Here is a 22,637-nt window from a genome sequence, read left to right on the forward strand (position 1 = left end):
TGTTGTGTGCGGGTCTGGCGCCCTCTCCCTGTTGTGTGTGGGTCTGGCGCCCTCTCCCTGTTGTGTGTGGGTCTGGCGCCCTCTCCCTGTTGTGTGTGGGTCTGGCGCCCTCTCCCTGTTGTGTGTGGGTCTGGCGCCCTCTCCCTGTTGTGTGTGGGTCTGGCGCCCTCTCCCTGTTGTGTGTGGGTCTGGCGCCCTCTCCGTTGTGTGTGGGTCTGGCGCCCTCTCCCTGTTGTGTGTGGGTCTGGCGCCCTCTCCCTGTTGTGTGTGGGTCTGGCGCCCTCTCCCTGTTGTGTGTGGGTCTGGCGCCCTCTCCCTGTTGTGTGTGGGTCTGGCGCCCTCTCCCTGTTGTGTGTGGGTCTGGCGCCCTCTCCCTGTTGTGTGTGGGTCTGGCGCCCTCTCCCTGTTGTGTGTGGGTCTGGCGCCCTCTCCCTGTTGTGTGTGGGTCTGGCGCCCTCTCCCTGTTGTGTGCGGGTCTGGCGCCCTCTCCCTGTTGTGTGCGGGTCTGGCGCCCTCTCCCTGTTGTGTGCGGGTCTGGCGCCCTCTCCCTGTTGTGTGCGGGTCTGGCGCCCTCTCCCTGTTGTGTGCGGGTCTGGCGCCCTCTCCCTGTTGTGTGCGGGTCTGGCGCCCTCTCCCTGTTGTGTGCGGGTCTGGCGCCCTCTCCCTGTTGTGTGCGGGTCTGACGCCCTCTCCCTGTTGTGTGCGGGTCTGGCGCCCTCTCCCTGTTGTGTGCGGGTCTGGCGCCCTCTCCCTGTTGTGTGCGGGTCTGGCGCCCTCTCCCTGTTGTGTGCGGGTCTGGCGCCCTCTCCCTGTTGTGTGCGGGTCTGGCGCCCTCTCCCTGTTGTGTGCGGGTCTGGCGCCCTCTCCCTGTTGTGTGCGGGTCTGGCGCCCTCTCCCTGTTGTGTGTGGGTCTGGCGCCCTCTCCCTGTTGTGTGTGGGTCTGGCGCCCTCTCCCTGTTGTGTGTGGGTCTGGCGCCCTCTCCCTGTTGTGTGTGGGTCTGGCGCCCTCTCCCTGTTGTGTGTGGGTCTGGCGCCCTCTCCCTGTTGTGTGTGGGTCTGGCGCCCTCTCCCTGTTGTGTGTGGGTCTGGCGCCCTCTCCCTGTAGTGTGTGGGTCTGGCGCCCTCTCCCTGTTGTGTGTGGGTCTGGCGCCCTCTCCCTGTAGTGTGTGGGTCTGGCGCCCTCTCCCTGTAGTGTGTGGGTCTGGCGCCCTCTCCCTGTTGTGTGCGGGTCTGGCGCCCTCTCCCTGTTGTGTGCGGGTCTGGCGCCCTCTCCCTGTTGTGTGCGGGTCTGGCGCCCTCTCCCTGTTGTGTGTGGGTCTGGCGCCCTCTCCCTGTTGTGTGTGGGTCTGGCGCCCTCTCCCTGTTGTGTGTGGGTCGGCGCCCTCTTCCTGTGATATTCCGTATTGTAGAGATATTTTGCAGCCGGTGCTGTGTCGGTCGCTCGCTACGCTTCTTCTAGTTGCAGGTTCCCTGTATTTGAGCTTTGACCTTCCTGCTGAGTACAGTAGTGCCATCTGCCTACGCCTGTGGTCTTTGTCTCTCTCCGTAGATACGTGGTATGCCGGGGTCTCAAGGTGGGCTCAGAGGACGTACGTAACTACCTATTCACCGTCAACCTCCGCCTGAACCATCTGCGTAACACGGAGCAGGACGTGAATCTGGTGGTGCCCCTGGTGGTGCTGCGAGGGGACCGGCAGTTCTATGATTACATGGTGCGCTCTAATGAGAGGTGAGGACTTCGTTGTCCCAGATGCTCCGCACTGTCAGACCCCAGTGCTGCTGATGAACGGCTGGCGGCGGCGCAGGCTCAGCGCGCTGCACTGACTTCTGGGGGGAGTTACATAAATAATGGCGCTGAGCAGCCCCCCTCTATATATACCAGTCTTAACAGAGGTTTATGGCTTGTTCTGTGGAACAAAACCCCGTAATGAACCTGTACGGGGGGATGACCATTAGCTGCAATGTTAAAAACAAAACAACTATACATGAATTGCACAACTACAGATAATTCCAAAATTAACATCTTTATTGTATAAAAGCAAGAAACCAATAAAAGGGAAACAAAATCCAACAGGTGGGATAACATCAATGTGACCAAATGCAACAGGTGGGATAACATCAATGGGACCAAATGCAACAGGTGGGATAACATCAATGGGACCAAATGCAACAGGTGGGATAACATCAATGGGACCAAATGCAACAGGTGGGATAACATCAATGGGACCAAATGCAACAGGTGGGATAACATCAATGGGACCAAATCCAACAGGTGGGATAACATCAATGGGACCAAATGCAACAGGTGGGATAACATCAATGGGACCAAATGCAACAGGTGGGATAACATCAATGGGACCAAATGCAACAGGTGGGATAACATCAATGGGACCAAATGCAACAGGTGGGATAACATCAATGGGACCAAATGCAACAGGTGGGATAACATCAATGGGACCAAATCCAACAGGTGGGATAACATCAATGGGACCAAATCCAACAGGTGGGATAACATCAATGGGACCAAATCCAACAGGTGGGATAACATCAATGGGACCAAATCCAACAGGTGGGATAACATCAATGGGACACAAGTATATCAACAATACATAAGAGGTAGTAGATGGTATTTTTAAATGAAATAATATATCATAGTGAAAGTAAAGACTACCAGAAAAGTAGATACTAAGTAAATAAATAGCTCAGCATGTAAAAACCTAGAGTATATCACTAAATGTACCAAATAACATACCTGTGTCCCATTGATGTTATCCCACCTGTTGGATTTGGTCCCATTGATGTTATCCCACCTGTTGGATTTGGTCCCGTTGATGTTATCCCACCTGTTGGATTTGGTCCCGTTGATGTTATCCCACCTGTTGGATTTGGTCCCATTGATGTTATCCCACCTGTTGGATTTGGTCCCATTGATGTTATCCCACCTGTTGGATTTGGTCCCATTGATGTTATCCCACCTGTTGGATTTAGTCCCATTGATGTTATCCCACCTGTTGGATTTAGTCACATTGATGTTATCCCACCTGTTGGATTTGGTCCCATTGATGTTATCCCACCTGTTGGATTTAGTCACATTGATGTTATCCCACCTGTTGGATTTGGTCCCGTTGATGTTATCCCACCTGTTGGATTTGGTCCCATTGATGTTATCCCACCTGTTGGATTTAGTCACATTGATGTTATCCCACCTGTTGGATTTAGTCACATTGATGTTATCCCACCTGTTGGATTTGGTCCCGTTGATGTTATCCCACCTGTTGGATTTGGTCCCGTTGATGTTATCCCACCTGTTGGATTTGGTCCCATTGATGTTATCCCACCTGTTGGATTTAGTCACATTGATGTTATCCCACCTGTTGGATTTAGTCACATTGATGTTATCCCACCTGTTGGATTTTATTTGCCTTTTATTGGTTTCTTTGCTTTTATACAATAAAGATGTTAATTTTAGAATTATCTGTAGTTGTGAAATGTATGTATAGGTTGTCCTGATTTGGTGGCTGCACCGCCATTTATTCTTTATTTTTGATTTGTTGCTAATGTTAAAAACAAGTAGGACGCTTAGTTCTAAAAAAACAACTATAAAACGGAACCTAGACGGACCCCCAAAACAATCAGTGGAGACCCTCTCCTTTCACGGCAACCGTTCACTTTTGCACATGAACTCTGTTTCTAAACTGGAAAAGACAAGAGATATGTGCAAATTTACATGTGAACAGAGTCTGAAGGGAACGATCCACTAGTCAGACAAGCCTTTCTCAATCCCTGTTTCCTCCCAGTAAAATAACAACACTTATACTCCCTTCCGCTGCCGGCGCTGGCTCTCCAGGGGCTTGCTTGACATTTGCCGCAGAGATCGCGTGACATAACAATCAGCGCTGGCTTCACTCTCCTCCCCTACGGACTTAGTTGACACCTGTAAGGAGTGGGGAAGTCGGAGCTGCCGCTGGCTCTCTCCTGAAGTCTTGATTTGTCTGAAGGAGGAGACGGTAAGGCCAGCGCTGATTGGTCGCATTGATATGTGACGCGAGGCCCGGGATAGCCAGTGTGAACACCGCTGAAACAGCGGAGGTAAGTATAAGTGTTGTTACTTTACTGGGGGGAAACACAGGGATTCAAAAAAGCTTTTTTTTTTTTCATTCCCTGCTGCCTAAAACTTAATAATAGAGTTCAGGACTGGAGAACTTGTGTTAATGATTGCTTGATACAGTGTAACCAACCCTCAGCAGTGTGAGCAGGGTTGGTCAATTATGTGTCTGGTATCTAGTAACTTTCTCCTTCTGTCTCCCCTGCAGGTATTGTGAGGTTCAGATAAAAGCTTTGGCTAAAATCCACGCCTTCGTCCAAGACTCGTAAGTAAAACTGTGAAAGAGAAGCAGAAGTTTATGCCTGCGCCCTCCCTGATATGTGCTGTGCATAGGCCTGAGGCTCCGGTGGATCCGGTGATAATTAGAAGCCGCTAGCAGAATGCAGGTGTTGTCGGCAGCCTGTATCCTGCCTGTGTCTGTAGGTGCAGGAGTTGTCGGCAGCCTGTATCCTGCCTGTGTCTGTAGGTGCAGGCGTTGTCGGCAGCCTGTATCCTGCCTGTGTCTGTAGGTGCAGGCGTTGTCGGCAGCCTGTATCCTGCCTGTGTCTGTAGGTGCAGGCGTTGTGGGCAGCTTGTATCCTGCCTGTGTCTGTAGGTGCAGGCGTTGTCGGCAGCCTGTATCCTGCCTGTGTCTGTAGGTGCAGGCGTTGTCAGCAGCCTGTATCCTGCCTGTGTCTGTAGGTGCAGGCGTTGTGGGCAGCTTGTATCCTGCCTGTGTCTGTAGGTGCAGGTGTTGTCGGCAGCCTGTATCCTGCCTGTGTCTGTAGGTGCTGGTGTTGTCGGCAGCCTGTATCCTGCCTGTGTCTGTAGGTGCAGGTGTTGTCGGCAGCCTGTATCCTGCCCGTGTCAGTAGGTGCAGGCGATGTCGGCAGCCTGTATCCTACCCGTGTCAGTAGGTGCTGGTGTTGTCGGCAGCCTGTATCCTGCCTGTGTCTGTAGGTGCTGGTGTTGTCAGCAGCCTGTATCCTGCCTGTGTCTGTAGGTGCAGGCGATGTCGGCAGCCTGTATCCTGCCCGTGTCAGTAGGTGCAGGCGATGTCGGCAGCCTGTATCCTACCCGTGTCAGTAGGTGCTGGTGTTGTCGGCAGCCTGTATCCTGCCTGTGTCTGTAGGTGCTGGTGTTGTCAGCAGCCTGTATCCTGACTGTGTCTGTAGGTGCTGGTGTTGTCGGCAGCCTGTATCCTGCCTGTGTCTGTAGGTGCTGGTGTTGTCGGCAGCCTGTATCCTGCCTGTGTCTGTAGGTGCTGGTGTTGTCGGCAGCCTGTATCCTGCCTGTGTCTGTAGGTGCTGGTGTTGTCGGCAGCCTGTATCCTGCCTGTGTCTGTAGGTGCAGGCGGTGTCAGCAGCCTGTATCCTGCCTGTGTCTGTAGGTGCTGGTGTTGTCGGCAGCCTGTATCCTGCCTGTGTCTGTAGGTGCTGGTGTTGTCGGCAGCCTGTATCCTGCCTGTGTCTGTAGGTGCTGGTGTTGTCTGCAGCCTGTATCCTGCCTGTGTCTGTAGGTGCAAGTGTTGTCTGCAGCCTGTATCCTGCCTGTGTCTGTAGGTGCTGGTGTTGTCAGCAGCCTGTATCCTGCCTGTGTCTGTAGGTGCTGGTGTTGTCGGCAGCCTGTATCCTGCCTGTGTCTGTAGGTGCAGGCGTTGTTGGCAGCCTGTATCCTGCCTGTGTCTGTAGGTGCTGGTGTTGTCGGCAGCCTGTATCCTGCCTGTGTCTGTAGGTGCTGGCGTTGTCGGCAGCCTGTATCCTGCCTGTGTCTGTAGGTGCTGGCGTTGTCGGCAGCCTGTATCCTGCCTGTGTCTGTAGGTGCTGGTGTTGTCGGCAGCCTGTATCCTGCCTGTGTCGGTAGGTGCAGACGATGTCAGCAGCCTGTATCCTGCCTGTGTCTTTAGGTGCTGGTGTTGTCGGCAGCCTGTATCCTGCCTGTGTCTGTAGGTGCTGGTGTTGTCGGCAGCCTGTATCCTGCCTGTGTCTGTAGGTGCTGGTGTTGTCGGCAGCCTGTATCCTGCTTGTGTCTGTAGGTGCTGGCGTTGTCAGCAGCCTGTATCCTGCCTGTGTCTGTAGATGCTGGTGTTGTCAGCAGCCTGTATCCTGCCTGTGTCTAGGTGCAGGCGTTGTCAGCAGCCTGTATCCTGCCTGTGTCTGTAGGTGCTGGTGGTGTTAGCAGCCTGTATCCTGCCTGTGTCTGTAGGTGCTGGTGTTGTCGGCAGCCTGTATCCTGCCTGTGTCTGTAGGTGCTGGTGTTGTCGGCAGCCTGTATCCTGCCTGTGTCTGTAGGTGCTGGTGTTGTCGGCAGCCTGTATCCTGCCTGTGTCTGTAGGTGCAGGCGTTGTCAGCAGCCTGTATCCTGCCTGTGTCTGTAGGTGCTGGTGTTGTCGGCAGCCTGTATCCTGCCTGTGTCTGTAGGTGCAGGCGTTGTCAGCAGCCTGTATCCTGCCTGTGTCTGTAGGTGCTGGTGTTGTCGGCAGCCTGTATCCTGCCTGTGTCTGTAGGTGCTGGTGTTGTCGGCAGCCTGTATCCTGCCTGTGTCTGTAGGTGCTGGTGTTGTCAGCAGCCTGTATCCTGCCTGTGTCTGTAGGTGCTGGTGTTGTCGGCAGCCTGTATCCTGCCTGTGTCTGTAGGTGCTGGTGTTGTCGGCAGCCTGTATCCTGCCTGTGTCTGTAGATGCTGGTGTTGTCAGCAGCCTGTATCCTGCCTGTGTCTGTAGGTTCTGGCGTTGTCAGCAGCCTGTATCCTGCCTGTGTCTGTAGGTGCTGGCGTTGTGGGCAGCTTGTATCCTGCCTGTGTCTGTATGTGCTGGCGGTGTCGGCAGCCTGTATCCTGCCTGTGTCGGTAGATGCAGGCGTTGTCAGCATCCTGTATCCTGCCTGTGTCTGTAGGTGCTGGTGTTGTCAGCAGCCTGTATCCTGCCTGTGTCTGTAGGTGCTGGCGGTGTCAGCAGCCTGTATCCTGCCTGTGTCTGTAGGTGCTGGTGTTGTCAGCAGCCTGTATCCTGCCTGTGTCTGTAGGTGCTGGCGGTGTCAGCAGCCTGTATCCTGCCTGTGTCTGTAGGTGCTGGTGTTGTCGGCAGCCTGTATCCTGCCTGTGTCGGTAGGTGCAGGCGTTGTCAGCAGCCTGTATCCTGCCTGTGTCTGTAGGTGCTGGTGTTGTCAGCAGCCTGTATCCTGCCTGTGTCTGTAGGTGCAGGCGTTGTCAGCAGCCTGTATCCTGCATGTGTCTGTAGGTGCAGGCGTTGTCAGCAGCCTGTATCCTGCCTGTGTCTGTAGGTGCTGGTGTTGTCGGCAGCCTGTATCCTGCCTGTGTCTGTAGGTGCTGGTGTTGTCGGCAGCCTGTATCCTGCCTGTGTCTGTAGGTGCTGGTGTTGTCGGCAGCCTGTATCCTGCCTGTGTCTATAGGTGCTGGTGTTGTCGGCAGCCTGTATCCTGCCTGTGTCGGTAGGTGCAGACGATGTCAGCAGCCTGTATCCTGCCTGTGTCTTTAGGTGCTGGTGTTGTCGGCAGCCTGTATCCTGCCTGTGTCTGTAGGTGCTGGTGTTGTCGGCAGCCTGTATCCTGCCTGTGTCTGTAGGTGCTGGTGTTGTCGGCAGCCTGTATCCTGCTTGTGTCTGTAGGTGCTGGCGTTGTCAGCAGCCTGTATCCTGCCTGTGTCTGTAGATGCTGGTGTTGTCAGCAGCCTGTATCCTGCCTGTGTCTAGGTGCAGGCGTTGTCAGCAGCCTGTATCCTGCCTGTGTCTGTAGGTGCTGGTGGTGTTAGCAGCCTGTATCCTGCCTGTGTCTGTAGGTGCTGGTGTTGTCGGCAGCCTGTATCCTGCCTGTGTCTGTAGGTGCTGGTGTTGTCGGCAGCCTGTATCCTGCCTGTGTCTGTAGGTGCTGGTGTTGTCGGCAGCCTGTATCCTGCCTGTGTCTGTAGGTGCAGGCGTTGTCAGCAGCCTGTATCCTGCCTGTGTCTGTAGGTGCTGGTGTTGTCGGCAGCCTGTATCCTGCCTGTGTCTGTAGGTGCAGGCGTTGTCAGCAGCCTGTATCCTGCCTGTGTCTGTAGGTGCTGGTGTTGTCGGCAGCCTGTATCCTGCCTGTGTCTGTAGGTGCTGGTGTTGTCGGCAGCCTGTATCCTGCCTGTGTCTGTAGGTGCTGGTGTTGTCAGCAGCCTGTATCCTGCCTGTGTCTGTAGGTGCTGGTGTTGTCGGCAGCCTGTATCCTGCCTGTGTCTGTAGGTGCTGGTGTTGTCGGCAGCCTGTATCCTGCCTGTGTCTGTAGATGCTGGTGTTGTCAGCAGCCTGTATCCTGCCTGTGTCTGTAGGTTCTGGCGTTGTCAGCAGCCTGTATCCTGCCTGTGTCTGTAGGTGCTGGCGTTGTGGGCAGCTTGTATCCTGCCTGTGTCTGTATGTGCTGGCGGTGTCGGCAGCCTGTATCCTGCCTGTGTCGGTAGATGCAGGCGTTGTCAGCATCCTGTATCCTGCCTGTGTCTGTAGGTGCTGGTGTTGTCAGCAGCCTGTATCCTGCCTGTGTCTGTAGGTGCTGGCGGTGTCAGCAGCCTGTATCCTGCCTGTGTCTGTAGGTGCTGGTGTTGTCAGCAGCCTGTATCCTGCCTGTGTCTGTAGGTGCTGGCGGTGTCAGCAGCCTGTATCCTGCCTGTGTCTGTAGGTGCTGGTGTTGTCGGCAGCCTGTATCCTGCCTGTGTCGGTAGGTGCAGGCGTTGTCAGCAGCCTGTATCCTGCCTGTGTCTGTAGGTGCTGGTGTTGTCAGCAGCCTGTATCCTGCCTGTGTCTGTAGGTGCAGGCGTTGTCAGCAGCCTGTATCCTGCATGTGTCTGTAGGTGCAGGCGTTGTCAGCAGCCTGTATCCTGCCTGTGTCTGTAGGTGCTGGTGTTGTCGGCAGCCTGTATCCTGCCTGTGTCTGTAGGTGCTGGTGTTGTCGGCAGCCTGTATCCTGCCTGTGTCTGTAGGTGCTGGTGTTGTCGGCAGCCTGTATCCTGCCTGTGTCTATAGGTGCTGGTGTTGTCGGCAGCCTGTATCCTGCCTGTGTCTGTAGGTGCAGGCTTTGTCAGCAGCCTGTATCCTGCCTGTGTCTGTAGGTGCTGGTGTTGTCGGCAGCCTGTATCCTGCCTGTGTCTGTAGGTGCTGGTGTTGTCGGCAGCCTGTATCCTGCCTGTGTCTGTAGGTGCTGGTGTTGTCAGCAGCCTGTATCCTACCTGTGTCTGTAGGTGCTGGCGGTGTGGGCAGCCTGTATCCTGCCTGTGTCTGTAGGTGCTGGCGGTGTCAGCAGCCTGTATCCTGCCTGTGTCTGTAGGTGCTGGTGTTGTCGGCAGCTTGTATCCTGCCTGTGTCGGTAGGTGCAGGCGTTGTCAGCAGCCTGTATCCTGCCTGTGTCTGTAGGTGCTGGTGTTGTCAGCAGCCTGAATCCTGCCTGTGTCTGTAGGTGCAGGCGTTGTCAGCAGCCTGTATCCTGCCTGTGTCTGTAGGTGCAGGCGTTGTCAGCAGCCTGTATCCTGCCTGTGTCTGTAGGTGCTGGTGTTGTCGGCAGCCTGTATCCTGCCTGTGTCTGTAGGTGCTGGTGTTGTCGGCAGCCTGTATCCTGCCTGTGTCTGTAGGTGCTGGTGTTGTCAGCAGCCTGTATCCTGCCTGTGTCTGTAGATGCTGGTGTTGTCGGCAGCCTGTATCCTGCCTCTGTCTGTAGGTGCAGGCGTTGTGGGCAGCTTGTATCCTGCCTGTGTCTGTATGTGCTGGCGGTGTGGGCAGCCTGTATCCTGCCTGTGTCTGTAGGTGCAGGCGTTGTCAGCAGCCTGTATCCTGCCTGTGTCTGTAGGTGCTGGCGGTGTCAGCAGCCTGTATCCTGCCTGTGTCTGTAGGTGCTGGTGTTGTCGGCAGCCTGTATCCTGCCTGTGTCTGTAGGTGCAGGCTTTGTCAGCAGCCTGTATCCTGCCTGTGTCTGTAGGTGCTGGTGTTGTCGGCAGCCTGTATCCTGCCTGTGTCGGTAGATGCAGGCGTTGTCAGCAGCCTGTATCCTGCCTGTGTCTGTAGGTGCTGGTGTTGTCAGCAGCCTGTATCCTGCCTGTGTCTGTAGGTGCTGGTGTTGTCGGCAGCCTGTATCCTGCCTGTGTCTGTAGGTGCTGGCGGTGTCGGCAGCCTGTATCCTGCCTGTGTCTGTAGGTGCTGGTGTTGTCGGCAGCCTGTATCCTGCCTGTGTCGGTAGGTGCAGGCGTTGTCAGCAGCCTGTATCCTGCCTGTGTCTGTAGGTGCTGGTGTTGTCAGCAGCCTGTATCCTGCCTGTGTCTAGGTGCTGGTGTTGTCAGCAGCCTGTATCCTGCCTGTGTCTGTAGGTGCTGGCGGTGTCAGCAGCCTGTATCCTGCCTGTGTCTGTAGGTGCTGGTGTTGTCAGCAGCCTGTATCCTGCCTGTGTCTGTAGGTGCAGGCTTTGTCAGCAGCCTGTATCCTGCCTGTGTCTGTAGGTGCTGGTGTTGTCAGCAGCCTGTATCCTGCCTGTGTCTGTAGGTGCTGGTGTTGTCAGCAGCCTGTATCCTGCCTGTGTCTGTAGGTGCTGGTGTTGTCAGCAGCCTGTATCCTGCCTGTGTCTGTAGGTGCTGGTGTTGTCGGCAGCCTGTATCCTGCCTGTGTCTGTAGGTGCTGGTGTTGTCAGCAGCCTGTATCCTGCCTGTGTCTGTAGGTGCTGGTGTTGTCGGCAGCCTGTATCCTGCCTGTGTCGGTAGGTGCTGGTGTTGTCGGCAGCCTGTATCCTGCCTGTGTCGGTAGGTGCAGGCGTTGTCAGCAGCCTGTATCCTGACTGTGTCTGTAGGTGCAGGCTTGTCAGCAGCCTGTATCCTGCCTGTGTCTGTAGGTGCTGGTGTTGTCAGCAGCCTGTATCCTGCCTGTGTCTGTAGGTGCAGGCTTTGTCAGCAGCCTGTATCCTGCCTGTGTCTGTAGGTGCTGGTGTTGTCAGCAGCCTGTATCCTGCCTGTGTCTGTAGGTGCTGGTGTTGTCAGCAGCCTGTATCCTGCCTGTGTCTGTAGGTGCTGGTGTTGTCGGCAGCCTGTATCCTGCCTGTGTCTGTAGGTGCTGGTGTTGTCGGCAGTCTGTATCCTGCCTGTGTCTGTAGGTGCTGGTGTTGTCGGCAGCCTGTATCCTGCCTGTGTCGGTAGGTGCTGGTGTTGTCGGCAGCCTGTATCCTGCCTGTGTCGGTAGGTGCTGGTGTTGTCGGCAGCCTGTATCCTGCCTGTGTCGGTAGGTGCTGGTGTTGTCGGCAGCCTGTATCCTGCCTGTGTCGGTAGGTGCTGGCGGTGTCAGCAGCCTGTATCCTGCCTGTGTCTGTAGGTGCTGGTGTTGTCGGCAGCCTGTATCCTGCCTGTGTCGGTAGGTGCTGGTGTTGTCGGCAGCCTGTATCCTGCCTGTGTCGGTAGGTGCTGTTGTTGTCGGCAGCCTGTATCCTGCCTGTGTCGGTAGGTGCTGTTGTTGTCGGCAGCCTGTATCCTGCCTGTGTCGGTAGGTGCTGGCGGTGTCAGCAGCCTGTATCCTGCCTGTGTCTGTAGGTGCTGGTGTTGTCGGCAGCCTGTATCCTGCCTGTGTCTGTAGGTGCTGGTGTTGTCGGCAGCCTGTATCCTGCCTGTGTCGGTAGGTGCTGGCGGTGTCAGCAGCCTGTATCCTGCCTGTGTCTGTAGGTGCTGGTGTTGTCGGCAGCCTGTATCCTGCCTGTGTCTGTAGGTGCTGGTGTTGTCGGCAGCCTGTATCCTGCCTGTGTCTGTAGGTGCTGGCGGTGTCAGCAGCCTGTATCCTGCCTGTGTCTGTAGGTGCTGGTGTTGTCGGCAGCCTGTATCCTGCCTGTGTCGGTAGGTGCTGTTGTTGTCGGCAGCCTGTATCCTGCCTGTGTCGGTAGGTGCTGTTGTTGTCGGCAGCCTGTATCCTGCCTGTGTCGGTAGGTGCTGTTGTTGTCGGCAGCCTGTATCCTGCCTGTGTCGGTAGGTGCTGTTGTTGTCGGCAGCCTGTATCCTGCCTGTGTCGGTAGGTGCAGGCTTTTGGTGTCTGCTGATTCCAGTCCACATGACTAGTTATTTTTTTTAGTTTCTTTCTTGTGAACCTAACCTCATATATATTCCTGATACTTCACTCTTAAACACAATGGACGCCTGTAATATGTGAGGAAAGTGACCTTCACATATATTGGACGATACCTTGAGGACATCTGCCATCTTCATTCCTTCATTAACAATCTGCTCCCATTTTTGGACTTCTCTCATGTGGCCGTGTCCCTCCTAGTAATACATGATGGACATGAAGTCTGTGACCATGATCAGCACAGCTTCATTCCCAGAGCGATTTCCCCTTATAGACCATGAACGATCTGTTCTCGCTTGTGCGGATGAGAAGACTGGATGCACCCTCCGTCCCCCTGTCGCCTTCCGTGGGTCCACCTTTTTTTCCTGTACACTTACACATAGCCTGTGTGATTACTCCTTGGCTGCCCCTCTCCACACTGTGATTTGTAGTATACAACCTTCCATCGTCTCCCTTATGCTATTTCTAATGCTGACAGAAGACACGGCTAGCAGTGTGGTGTGTGATCTGTGTTGTAAACAGCAGCATAGTCAGCTGTGAATTTATAGCAGCACAGCGAGCTTGGTACAGGAGTTCCACAGACGCTACAGCAGCATGTCCAGCAATGTACACGCTTTACACAGACGTAACATCAGCATAGTAAGCGTTTTACTGGAGTTACACCGACTAAAACAGTCGGCTATATATAGGAGTTAACACACACTCTACAGTAGAACAGCCAGCTGCTTACAGGAGTTACGCAGATTCTACAGCAGCACAGCCGGCTATGCAGTAGAGTTACACAGACTGTACAGCAGCACAGCTGACTGTGTAGGAGAATTACACAGACTCTACAGCAGCACAGCTGACTCTGTATGTGAGTTGCACAGACAACAGCAGCACAGATGGCTATGTAGGAGAATTACACAGAGTACAGCACAGCTGGCTGTGTAGGAGAGTTACAGAGACTCTACAGCAGCACAGCTGACTCAGTAGGAGAGTTACACAGACTGTACAGCAGCGTAGCTGACTATGTATTATAGTTACAGAGACTACAGCAACACAGTTGGCTGTGTAGGAGAGTTACACAGACTCTACTGAAGCACAGCCGGCTATGTAGCAGAGTTACACAGACTCTACTGAAGCACAGCCGGCTATGTAGCAGAGTTACACAGACTCTACTGAAGCACAGCTGGCCATGTAGCAAAGTTACACAGACTCTACTGAAGCACAGCCGGCTATGTAGCAGAGTTACACAGACTCTACAGAAGCACAGCCGGCTATGTAGCAGAGTTACACAGACTCTACAGAAGCACAGCCGGCTATGTAGCAGTTACACAGACTCTACTGAAGCACAGCCGGCTATGTAGCAGTTACACAGACTCTACTGAAGCACAGCCGGCTATGTAGCAGAGTTACACAGACTCTACTGAGGCACAGCTGGCCATGTAGCAGAGTTACACAGACTCTACTGAAGCACAGCCGGCTATGTAGCAGAGTTACACAGACTCTACAGAAGCACAGCCAGCTATGTAGCAGAGTTACACAGACTCTACAGAAGCACAGCCGGCTATGTAGCAGAGTTACACAGACTCTACAGAAGCACAGCCGGCTATGTAGCAGAGTTACACAGACTCTACAGAAGCACAGCCGGCTATGTAGCAGAGTTACACAGACTCTACTGAAGCACAGCCGGCTATGTAGCAGAGTTACACAGACTCTACTGAAGCACAGCCGGCTATGTAGCAGAGTTACACAGACTCTACTGAAGCACAGCCGGCTATGTAGCAGAGTTACACAGACTCTACTGAAGCACAGCCGGCTATGTAGCAGAGTTACACAGACTCTACAGAAGCACAGCCGGCTATGTAGCAGAGTTACACAGACTCTACAGAAGCACAGCCGGCTATGTAGCAGAGTTACACAGACTCTACTGAAGCACAGCCGGCTATGTAGCAGAGTTACACAGACTCTACTGAAGCACAGCCGGCTATGTAGCAGAGTTACACAGACTCTACAGAAGCACAGCCGGCTATGTAGCAGAGTTACACAGACTCTACAGAAGCACAGCCGGCTATGTAGCAGAGTTACACAGACTCTACAGAAGCACAGCCGGCTATGTAGCAGAGTTACACAGACTCTACAGAAGCACAGCCGGCTATGTAGCAGAGTTACACAGACTCTACAGAAGCACAGCCGGCTATGTAGCAGAGTTACACAGACTACAGAAGCACAGCCGGCTATGTAGCAGAGTTACACAGACTACAGAAGCACAGCCGGCTGTATATTCGAGTTACACAGATTGGGCAACTGCATAATATAAGGAAATTGTTTAGAAAGTTGTTTAAAGATGTAGTCCAGGATTAGAAAAACTGATCTCCTTTCTTCAACAGCACCACACTTGTCTACAGGTTAGGTCTGGTACTGCAGCTCATTTCTTTTTAAATGAATGGTGCAGAGCTGCAATACTGCACACAACCTGTAGACAAGGTTGGTGGTGTGTTTGGAAAAAGGCAGCCATGTTTTCTGAGCCCGAACTACTGGTTTAATGACAAATTCAATGTTACGATGATGTTTGAAGCCTTGAAGTGCAGTTCGGTGTCTGGACAGAGGAAAGGGGAGAATTCCCTTTATTAGTAGCTTCTGCTTAAAGGGCCGATGTCGTCTGTGAACGACCCCTTTATGTCCTTTATCAGGACATATATCTGCTTAAAGGGCCAGTGTTGTCTGACGAACCCGTTATGTCGCTTATCAGGACATATAGACTGAATGTGATGGGACGTGATTCAGTCGGTAGTGGGTCACGGCCAAAAAGTATAATAGGACGGTGAGATATTGTTGTTAATGATGGAGGGTCCAGTCTCTGTCTGCAGGTAATACATGGATTGGTTTTTATGCCGGTGTTCACACTTGTGTATTGATTATTAGGCCATCATAATGAAGACGTCTGCTCTGGTTCGCTGAGTATTTGTGTGTGTTTTTTTTTGCAGGACCCTGAGCGAGCCGCACCAGGCGGACCTGCGGAAAGAGTGTCTGAAGCTGTGGGGGGTGAGTAGACGAGCCGCGTCTCCGCGATGTGTCAGTGCGCACATCCGCACAGTTCATGCAGCCTCGAGGCGCATTACGGCATCATGAGCACGAGATGAATTGTGAATGCAGCTCTGGATGTGACTGGAGACGGGGCCTGTGCAGCAGGAGTGAGTGAAGGGGCAACAGGAGTGAGTGAAGGTGCAGCAGGAGTGAGCGAAGGTGCAGCAGGAGTGAGCGAAGGTGCAGCAGGCGTGAGCGAAGGTGCTGCAGGCGTGAGCGAAGGTGCAGCAGGCGTGAGCGAAGGTGCAGCAGGCGTGAGCGAAGGTGCTGCAGGCGTGAGCGAAGGTGCAGCAGGCGTGAGCGAAGGTGCAGCAGGCGTGAGCGAAGGTGCAACAGGCGTGAGCGAAGGTGCAGCAGGCGTGAGCGAAGGTGCAGCAGGCGTGAGCGAAGGTGCAGCAGGCGTGAGCGAAGGTGCAGCAGGCGTGAGCGAAGGTGCAGCAGGCGTGAGCGAAGGTGCAGCAGGCGTGAGCGAAGGTGCAGCAGGCGTGAGCGAAGGTGCAGCAGGCGTGAGCGAAGGTGCAACAGGCGTGAGCGAAGGTGCACCAACAAATCGGAAAAACTTCTTCTTAACCAGATGTAGCTGCCGACACGATGGCCGCCGCGCTACGCTGATAGTGCAGATGGCCTGCAGCATGCTGTGACATTGCTGTGTGCGCGGTTATGTGGATCCATGTAAGGGCCACGCCGCAGCTGCAATAATCCTGGAAGGGGACGTGTTTTGCAGCGAGTCAGTCGTCTTTCTTCCTCCAGATTCCTGACCAGGCTCGAGTGGCCCCCACTAATACCGACCCCAAGACCAAGTTCTTCCAGCTGATCCAGGTACGGCCGCGCTCCACCTCTGCTTCTTACTTCATCTTTATTGGTCCTCGTATAAGAAACGCGCCATCCGTCCCTCTGCTTCCAGAGCCGAGACATTGACGTTTACAGTTACAAGCCCACCCCGCTGACCACCAAGACCCTGGAGAAGCTGAGCCACGTGCTGGACTACAGGTGCATGGTGTCCGGGAGCGAGCAGAGGTTCCTGCTAGGATTAGGGGTAAGACTGCCTAAATGTGACGCACGCTCTCCATATGATGCCAGGCCTTGTATTTAACCCCTTGTGTCACTGTCTGCTCAGAGATCTCAGATCTACACCTGGGGGGGGCGTCCTGCCGACCGCTGGACTAAACTGGAACTGAAGACGGAACTGCCCCGAGACACCCTGCTGTCCGTGGAGGTCGTCAATGAGCTGAAGGGCGAGGTGAGTGCTAAATGTAACGCCGAGACCCCCCAGATCAGATAAAAGCTGTGTGACCCCCCATAGTGATTATTACCCAGAGTTCCTTGTTATGTGGCCATATTGGTCCTTCCTCAGTTAAAGGACACTTTTTTTTTTTTTTTGTTTGCCAGGGAAAAGCACAGAGAAAGATCCTCGCCATTCACATCCTGGACGCCCTCTTCCTTAATGGCATGGACGTGCGATCCCACCACTTCACCCAGAGGTGAGTCCTGGTGCGCGGCGGACCAGGGGACACTGACTGCTGACCATTATTCTCGAGAGGTTTTTACTTCTTCAGGATCCAATGTTGTATTTTTGTGGAACGTGTACCAATTTAACCCCCTTGTCGTCTGTAGCATAGGACATATGCCATAAATGTGTGATAGATACCAGGGCCCACCTGCTTCTCGCACCTTTCCCGTCACACCGCGGCAGTGATCACAACGAGGGGTCGGGGTACCCCCCCGCCATCCTGAAGGGAGAAACATGCCCATAGGTGGGACCCCCCTACGTATTGGACATTATTCTTTTTTAAAATTTGTGCTAGAAAAAAAAAAAAAGCCTGGCGTTAAGGGGTCATGAGAGAGGAAAATTCAGTAAAATCTCCCAATATCGAGGAGATTCAGATGTCACACGGACCCCTCCGATCAGGATGATGGTGGTCCTAACGTGTCCTCTCCCTCCTCAGGATACAGCTGGCTGAGAAGTTTGTGAAAGCCGTATCTAAGCCCAGTCGTCCGGACATGAACCCCATCCGGTGAGTAACGCCTGCGGACTGCGAGGCCCCCCCCCGAGTCCTGCACAGGTGACACACTGGGGCGACCACTAGTGGCCGCCATCACTCTTGCCCATAGGAGTCGCTGCAGGCCTGATAGACTAACTCACACCTACACTGTGCTTCTACTTTGTCACAGTGTGTCAGTGCAGACAATCCTCAGTGAGCTAAACACAGCAGACACCGAAAGCTCCCCCCCTGTCCAGGTCTCCAGGGGGACACCAAGTCTTTAGGTCAGGGTGGGTTTTAGGCCCCCCGGTTTTATCTAGTGATTACTCCCATTCCCTGATACCAAGTTGCAGCACTTTTTTCAGTACTAACATCTGCCGCGTCTCCCACAGGGTGAAAGAAGTCTACCGACTAGAGGAAATCCAGAAGATCTTCTTGAGGTGATTCCCTCGCTCACCGACAACATGGACACATCAGATGGGGAGGATTATTATCCCCAACGTGCCCTAACAGGCATCTGTAGCTGGGAGTTGTAGTTCCACAAGAGCTGAGAATGTAATTCATTGTCCTCTTCTTTGGTCTTAGGTTGGAGATGAAGATCATTAAGAGCTCGGGTGGGATGCCGCGACTCTCCTACACCGGCAGAGATGACCGCCACTTCGTGCCATCCGGACTGTACATTGTGACGACGATGAACGGTGAGTGCGGAGCTTGCCGTGGGTGCAGATGCTCGGACCCCCCCACCGCGCGTATAATGAATGACCTGTGTCCTCCTATAGACCCCTGGACCATGGTCTTCAGCAAGAGCCAAAACCGCAAATACTTCTACAACCACAAGACCCGCTTCTCCACTTTCGTGGTCCCAGTCGAATCCATTGCACCATTTCAGTAAGTCCGGAGTAGGGAACGCCCTCGTATCATGTACCCGACTCGTATCCTCGTGTTTCAGTTCCTTACCAAGTTCTCTGACTGCTGTCGGTGAATTGAAACTATATCTTATGTTATCTATATATTTATATAGACTTAAAACCGGTCCTGACCTTTATGTGTTTCACACAGCTGAGGTTCTGCTACAATTGTATTCATTGTGGACAATCCTCAGCCTGAACACTGGATTTATAGGTTGTGACTGCACCGATACATTGTCACAAACTGTCACGACAGCAGAGATTTGTGCTGCTTCGTTCACGGACTGAAACATTGCAACAAACCCTCAGCTGTGAGAGACATTAGATCGGGACAGGATTGCAGCCACTGACTCTACAGAATGTCCCAATTTAATAACCGCAAGCTCTTTTGTGTCTTGTCTCGCAGCGTCTGCTTCTCGGCGCGCCTCTTCTGGGAGTGGGGCGAGGGGGTGCAGATCCACGAGTCTCAGAAACAAGACCCCAACACGGACAAGCTCTCCAAAGATGCCGTCCTGCACTTCATCCGGATGCATCAGCCCTTGTCCTCGGGGGGTCGAGAGGAAAGGTAGTGACCGGACGGACAGAGCTGCCGGACCCACCACCACCACTTCTTCTTCATCATCGGCTGCTCTCCTGTTGGAGCCGGGGCGGCCTTCAGAGACTTGTGTGGAGGGGGACATGGAGGAGACGCAGCCCCGCTCCTTCCGACTTCATTACAGAGACGTTTATTGCACTGCGGACGAGGCCGATGGCGAATATTCTCTTTTAGCTCCCCGGATTTACTTCTGCTGAACTGCAGGACGTTTATTCTCTCCGACATTATAGTCGCCCGTCCTGAGAGCCGAGTGCAGGGGATTGGGGGGCTCGAGGTTGCCCCCTATGACTCTATGGACACAATTGTGATAAATGGATTGGAATAGCAGACCTGCAGCGTGGAGGTGGGGAGAGGGATCTGCTGCAGCCTTGCCACCCCCTCCATCAATCCTTGTACTCGCTTTGAATCATTGTCCCGCCAGCGTGTGTTTTAATGCATGGTTTGCCTTGTACCCATGTCATCAGGAGCACACCCCACTCCTACAGCAATAAAGCACTAGAGTTTGGATATAAAGCCGGGTCTTTGCTCCTCTGGCGGGATCAGTACAGATCGTATAATCTGTGCCTAATAGTGTGTTGAAGCCGCTGTGTACAATGTGTACACTGTATGGAGAAGAGTACGAGCCTCACGTCTTTAAAAAAGTCTGTTTTTTGCTTCAGTCTCATTCCCCCCGGTGTACAACATCCAGCACCATTGCCCTCTGTCTATAGCATCCGGCCTCATTCCATCCAGTGTATAACGGCCATTGCCATCAGCACAAACACTGCGCTCCTCCCGGCGCTTCATGGCCGAGCAGCTGTACATTACCAAGCACAAGGCCGGACGTGAGATAGAGCGGTGTAAAGCCGCCACCACTGGACTCTGGTGGAGACGTGTTCTGCGCAGTGATGGATCGCACGTCTACATCTGCGTCTGGTGATTCCAGGAGGACGTTACCCCCTGACTGCATGGTGCCGCTGATAAGATGGTGGAGGAGGATAATGCTATGGGCTGTTATCGAGGTGGCTGCGGACCCTAAGCTCCACTGATGGGAAATCATTAGTGATAAGCAAGTATGTTTTGTTAACCCTTTCGCCGAGTATGCTCGGGCCGAGCTCCGAGTCGTTACAGCTGCTCGGTGATATGTTTGAATCGCTCCCGTGTGCAACTGTTTGACAGCTTTAATATATGTGAGGAATGTGATAGAAATCATCGTCAGGTCAAGCAATTCTAGCTTCAGGTTTGGGGGACCAGTTTGGAGAAGACCCTGATCTGTCCCCCATGAGTGTCCCTAGTGCACAAGCTCCATGCAGACATGGAGGAGAACATGAGCGGCCACACAGAGCCCCATACAGACATGGAGGAGAACATGAGCAGCCGCACAGAGCCCCATACAGACATGGAGGAGAACATGAGCGGCCGCACAGAGCCCCATACAGACATGGAGGAGAACATGAGCAGCCGCACAGAGCCCCATACAGACATGGAGGAGAACATGAGCGGCCACACAGAGCCCCATACAGACATGGAGGAGAACATTAGCGGCAGCACAGAGCCCCATACAGACATGGAGGAGAACATGAGCGGCCGCACAGAGCCCCATACAGACATGGAGGAGAACATGAGCGGCCGCACAGAGCCCCATACAGACATGGAAGAGAACATGAGCGGCCGCACAGAGCCCCATACAGACATGGAGGAGAACATGAGCGGCAGCACAGAGCCCCATACAGACATGGAGGAGAGAACATGAGCGGCCACACAGAGCCCCATACAGACATGGAGGAGAACATGAGCGGCCACACAGAGCCCCATACAGAGCCCCATACAGACATGGAGGAGAACATGAGCGGCCGCACAGAGCCCCATACAGACATGGAGGAGAACATGAGCGGCCACACAGAGCCCCATACAGACATGGGGGGAGAACATGAGCGGCCACACAGAGCCCCATACAGACATGGAGGAGATCATGAGCGGCCGCACAGAGCCCCATACAGACATGGAGGAGAACATGAGCGGCCGCACAGAGCCCCATACAGACATGGAGGGAGAACATGAGCGGCCGCACAGAGCCCCATACAGACATGGAGGAGAGAACATGAGCGGCCTCACAGAGCCCCATGCAGACATGGAGGAGAGAACATGAGCGGCCACACAGAACCCCATACAGACATGGAGGAGAACATGAGCGGCCGCACAGAGCTCCATACAGACATGGAGGGAGAACATGAGCGGCCGCAGAGCCCCATACAGACATGGAGGAGATCATGAGCGGCCGCACAGAGCCCTATATAGACATGGAGGAGAACATGAGCGGCCGCACAGAGCCCCATACAGACATGGAGGAGATCATGAGCGGCCGCACAGAGCCCCATACAGACATGGAGGAGAACATGAGCGGCCGCACAGAGCCCTATATAGACATGGAGGAGATCATGAGCGGCCGCACAGAGCCCCATACAGACATGGAGGAGATCATGAGCGGCCGCACAGAGCCCCATACAGACATGGAGGAGAACATGAGCGGCCGCACAGAGCCCTATACAGACATGGAGGAGAACATGAGCGGCCGCACAGAGCCCCATACAGACATGGAGGAGAACATGAGCGGCCGCACAGAACCCCATACAGACATGGAGGAGAACATGAGCGGCCGCACAGAGCCCCATACAGACATGGAGGAGAACATGAGCGGCCGCACAGAGCCCCATACAGACATGGAGGAGAACATGAGCGGCCGCACAGAGCCCCATACAGACATGGAGGGAGAACATGAGCGGCCGCACAGAGCCCCATACAGACATGGAGGGAGAACATGAGGGTCCACACAGAGCCCCATACAGACATGGAGGAGAACATGAGCGGCCGCACAGAGCCCCATACAGACATGGAGGAGAGAACATGAGCGGCCGCACAGAGCCCCATACAGACATGGAGGAGAACATGAGGGGCCGCACAGAGCCCCATACAGACATGGAGGAGAACATGAGCAGCCGCACAGAGCCCCATACAGACATGGAGGAGAACATGAGGGGCCGCACAGAGCCCCATACAGACATGGAGGAGAACATGAGCGGCCGCACAGAGCCCCATACAGACATGGAGGAGAACATGAGGGGCCGCACAGAGCGCCATACAGACATGGAGGAGAACATGAGGGGCCGCACAGAGCCCCATACAGACATGGAGGAGAACATGAGGGGCCGCACAGAGCGCCATACAGACATGGAGGAGAACATGAGCGGCCGCACAGAGCCCCATACAGACATGGAGGAGAAGATGAGCGGCCGCACAGAGCCCCATACAGACATGGAGGAGAAGATGAGCGGCCGCACAGAGCCCCATACAGACATGGAGGAGAAGATGAGCGGCCGCACAGAGCCCCATACAGACATGGAGGAGAAGATGAGCGGCCGCACAGAGCCCCATACAGACATGGAGGAGAACATGAGCGGCCGCACAGAGCCCCATACAGACATGGAGGAGAACATGAGCGGCCGCACAGAGCCCCATACAGACATGGAGGAGAACATGAGCGGCCGCACAGAGCCCCATACAGACATGGAGGGAGAACATGAGCGGCCGCACAGAGCCCCATACAGACATGGAGGGAGAACATGAGCGGCCGCACAGAGCCCCATACAGACATGGAGGAGAACATGAGCGGCCGCACAGAGCCCCATACAGACATGGAGGAGAACATGAGGGGCCGCACAGAGCCCCATACAGACATGGAGGAGAACATGAGGGGCCACACAGAGCCCCATACAGACATGGAGGAGAACATGAGGGGCCGCACAGAGCCCCATACAGACATGGAGGAGAACATGAGGGGCCGCACAGAGCGCCATACAGACATGGAGGAGAACATGAGGGGCCGCACAGAGCCCCATACAGACATGGAGGAGAACATGAGGGGCCGCACAGAGCGCCATACAGACATGGAGGAGAACATGAGGGGC

General features: G+C 54.3%; 1 protein-coding gene across 1 annotated transcript in view; it reads left to right on the forward strand.

Moving 5' to 3' along the window:
• CMTR1 (cap methyltransferase 1) overlaps positions 1–19,206 on the forward strand; it is a 65,412-nt gene extending 46,206 nt beyond the window's left edge. The window contains exons 14-25 of the mRNA XM_073671687.1: positions 1,550–1,729; positions 4,314–4,370; positions 15,109–15,166; positions 15,959–16,027; positions 16,113–16,244; positions 16,326–16,448; positions 16,598–16,689; positions 17,155–17,223; positions 17,583–17,630; positions 17,776–17,888; positions 17,970–18,078; positions 18,505–19,206. Of these exons, the coding sequence (XP_073527788.1) occupies positions 1,550–1,729; positions 4,314–4,370; positions 15,109–15,166; positions 15,959–16,027; positions 16,113–16,244; positions 16,326–16,448; positions 16,598–16,689; positions 17,155–17,223; positions 17,583–17,630; positions 17,776–17,888; positions 17,970–18,078; positions 18,505–18,667 (1,213 nt within the window). The 3' untranslated portion in view covers positions 18,668–19,206. The remainder of the gene's footprint in view (positions 1–1,549; positions 1,730–4,313; positions 4,371–15,108; positions 15,167–15,958; positions 16,028–16,112; positions 16,245–16,325; positions 16,449–16,597; positions 16,690–17,154; positions 17,224–17,582; positions 17,631–17,775; positions 17,889–17,969; positions 18,079–18,504) is intronic.
• The last annotated feature ends 3,431 nt before the right edge of the window (positions 19,207–22,637 follow it).

The sequence above is a fragment of the Phyllobates terribilis genome, unplaced genomic scaffold (genome assembly GCF_046119375.1).
Source record: "Phyllobates terribilis strain yellow unplaced genomic scaffold, ASM4611937v1 Scaffold_3__8_contigs__length_932513732, whole genome shotgun sequence".
Classification (NCBI taxonomy): Eukaryota; Metazoa; Chordata; class Amphibia; order Anura; family Dendrobatidae; genus Phyllobates; species Phyllobates terribilis.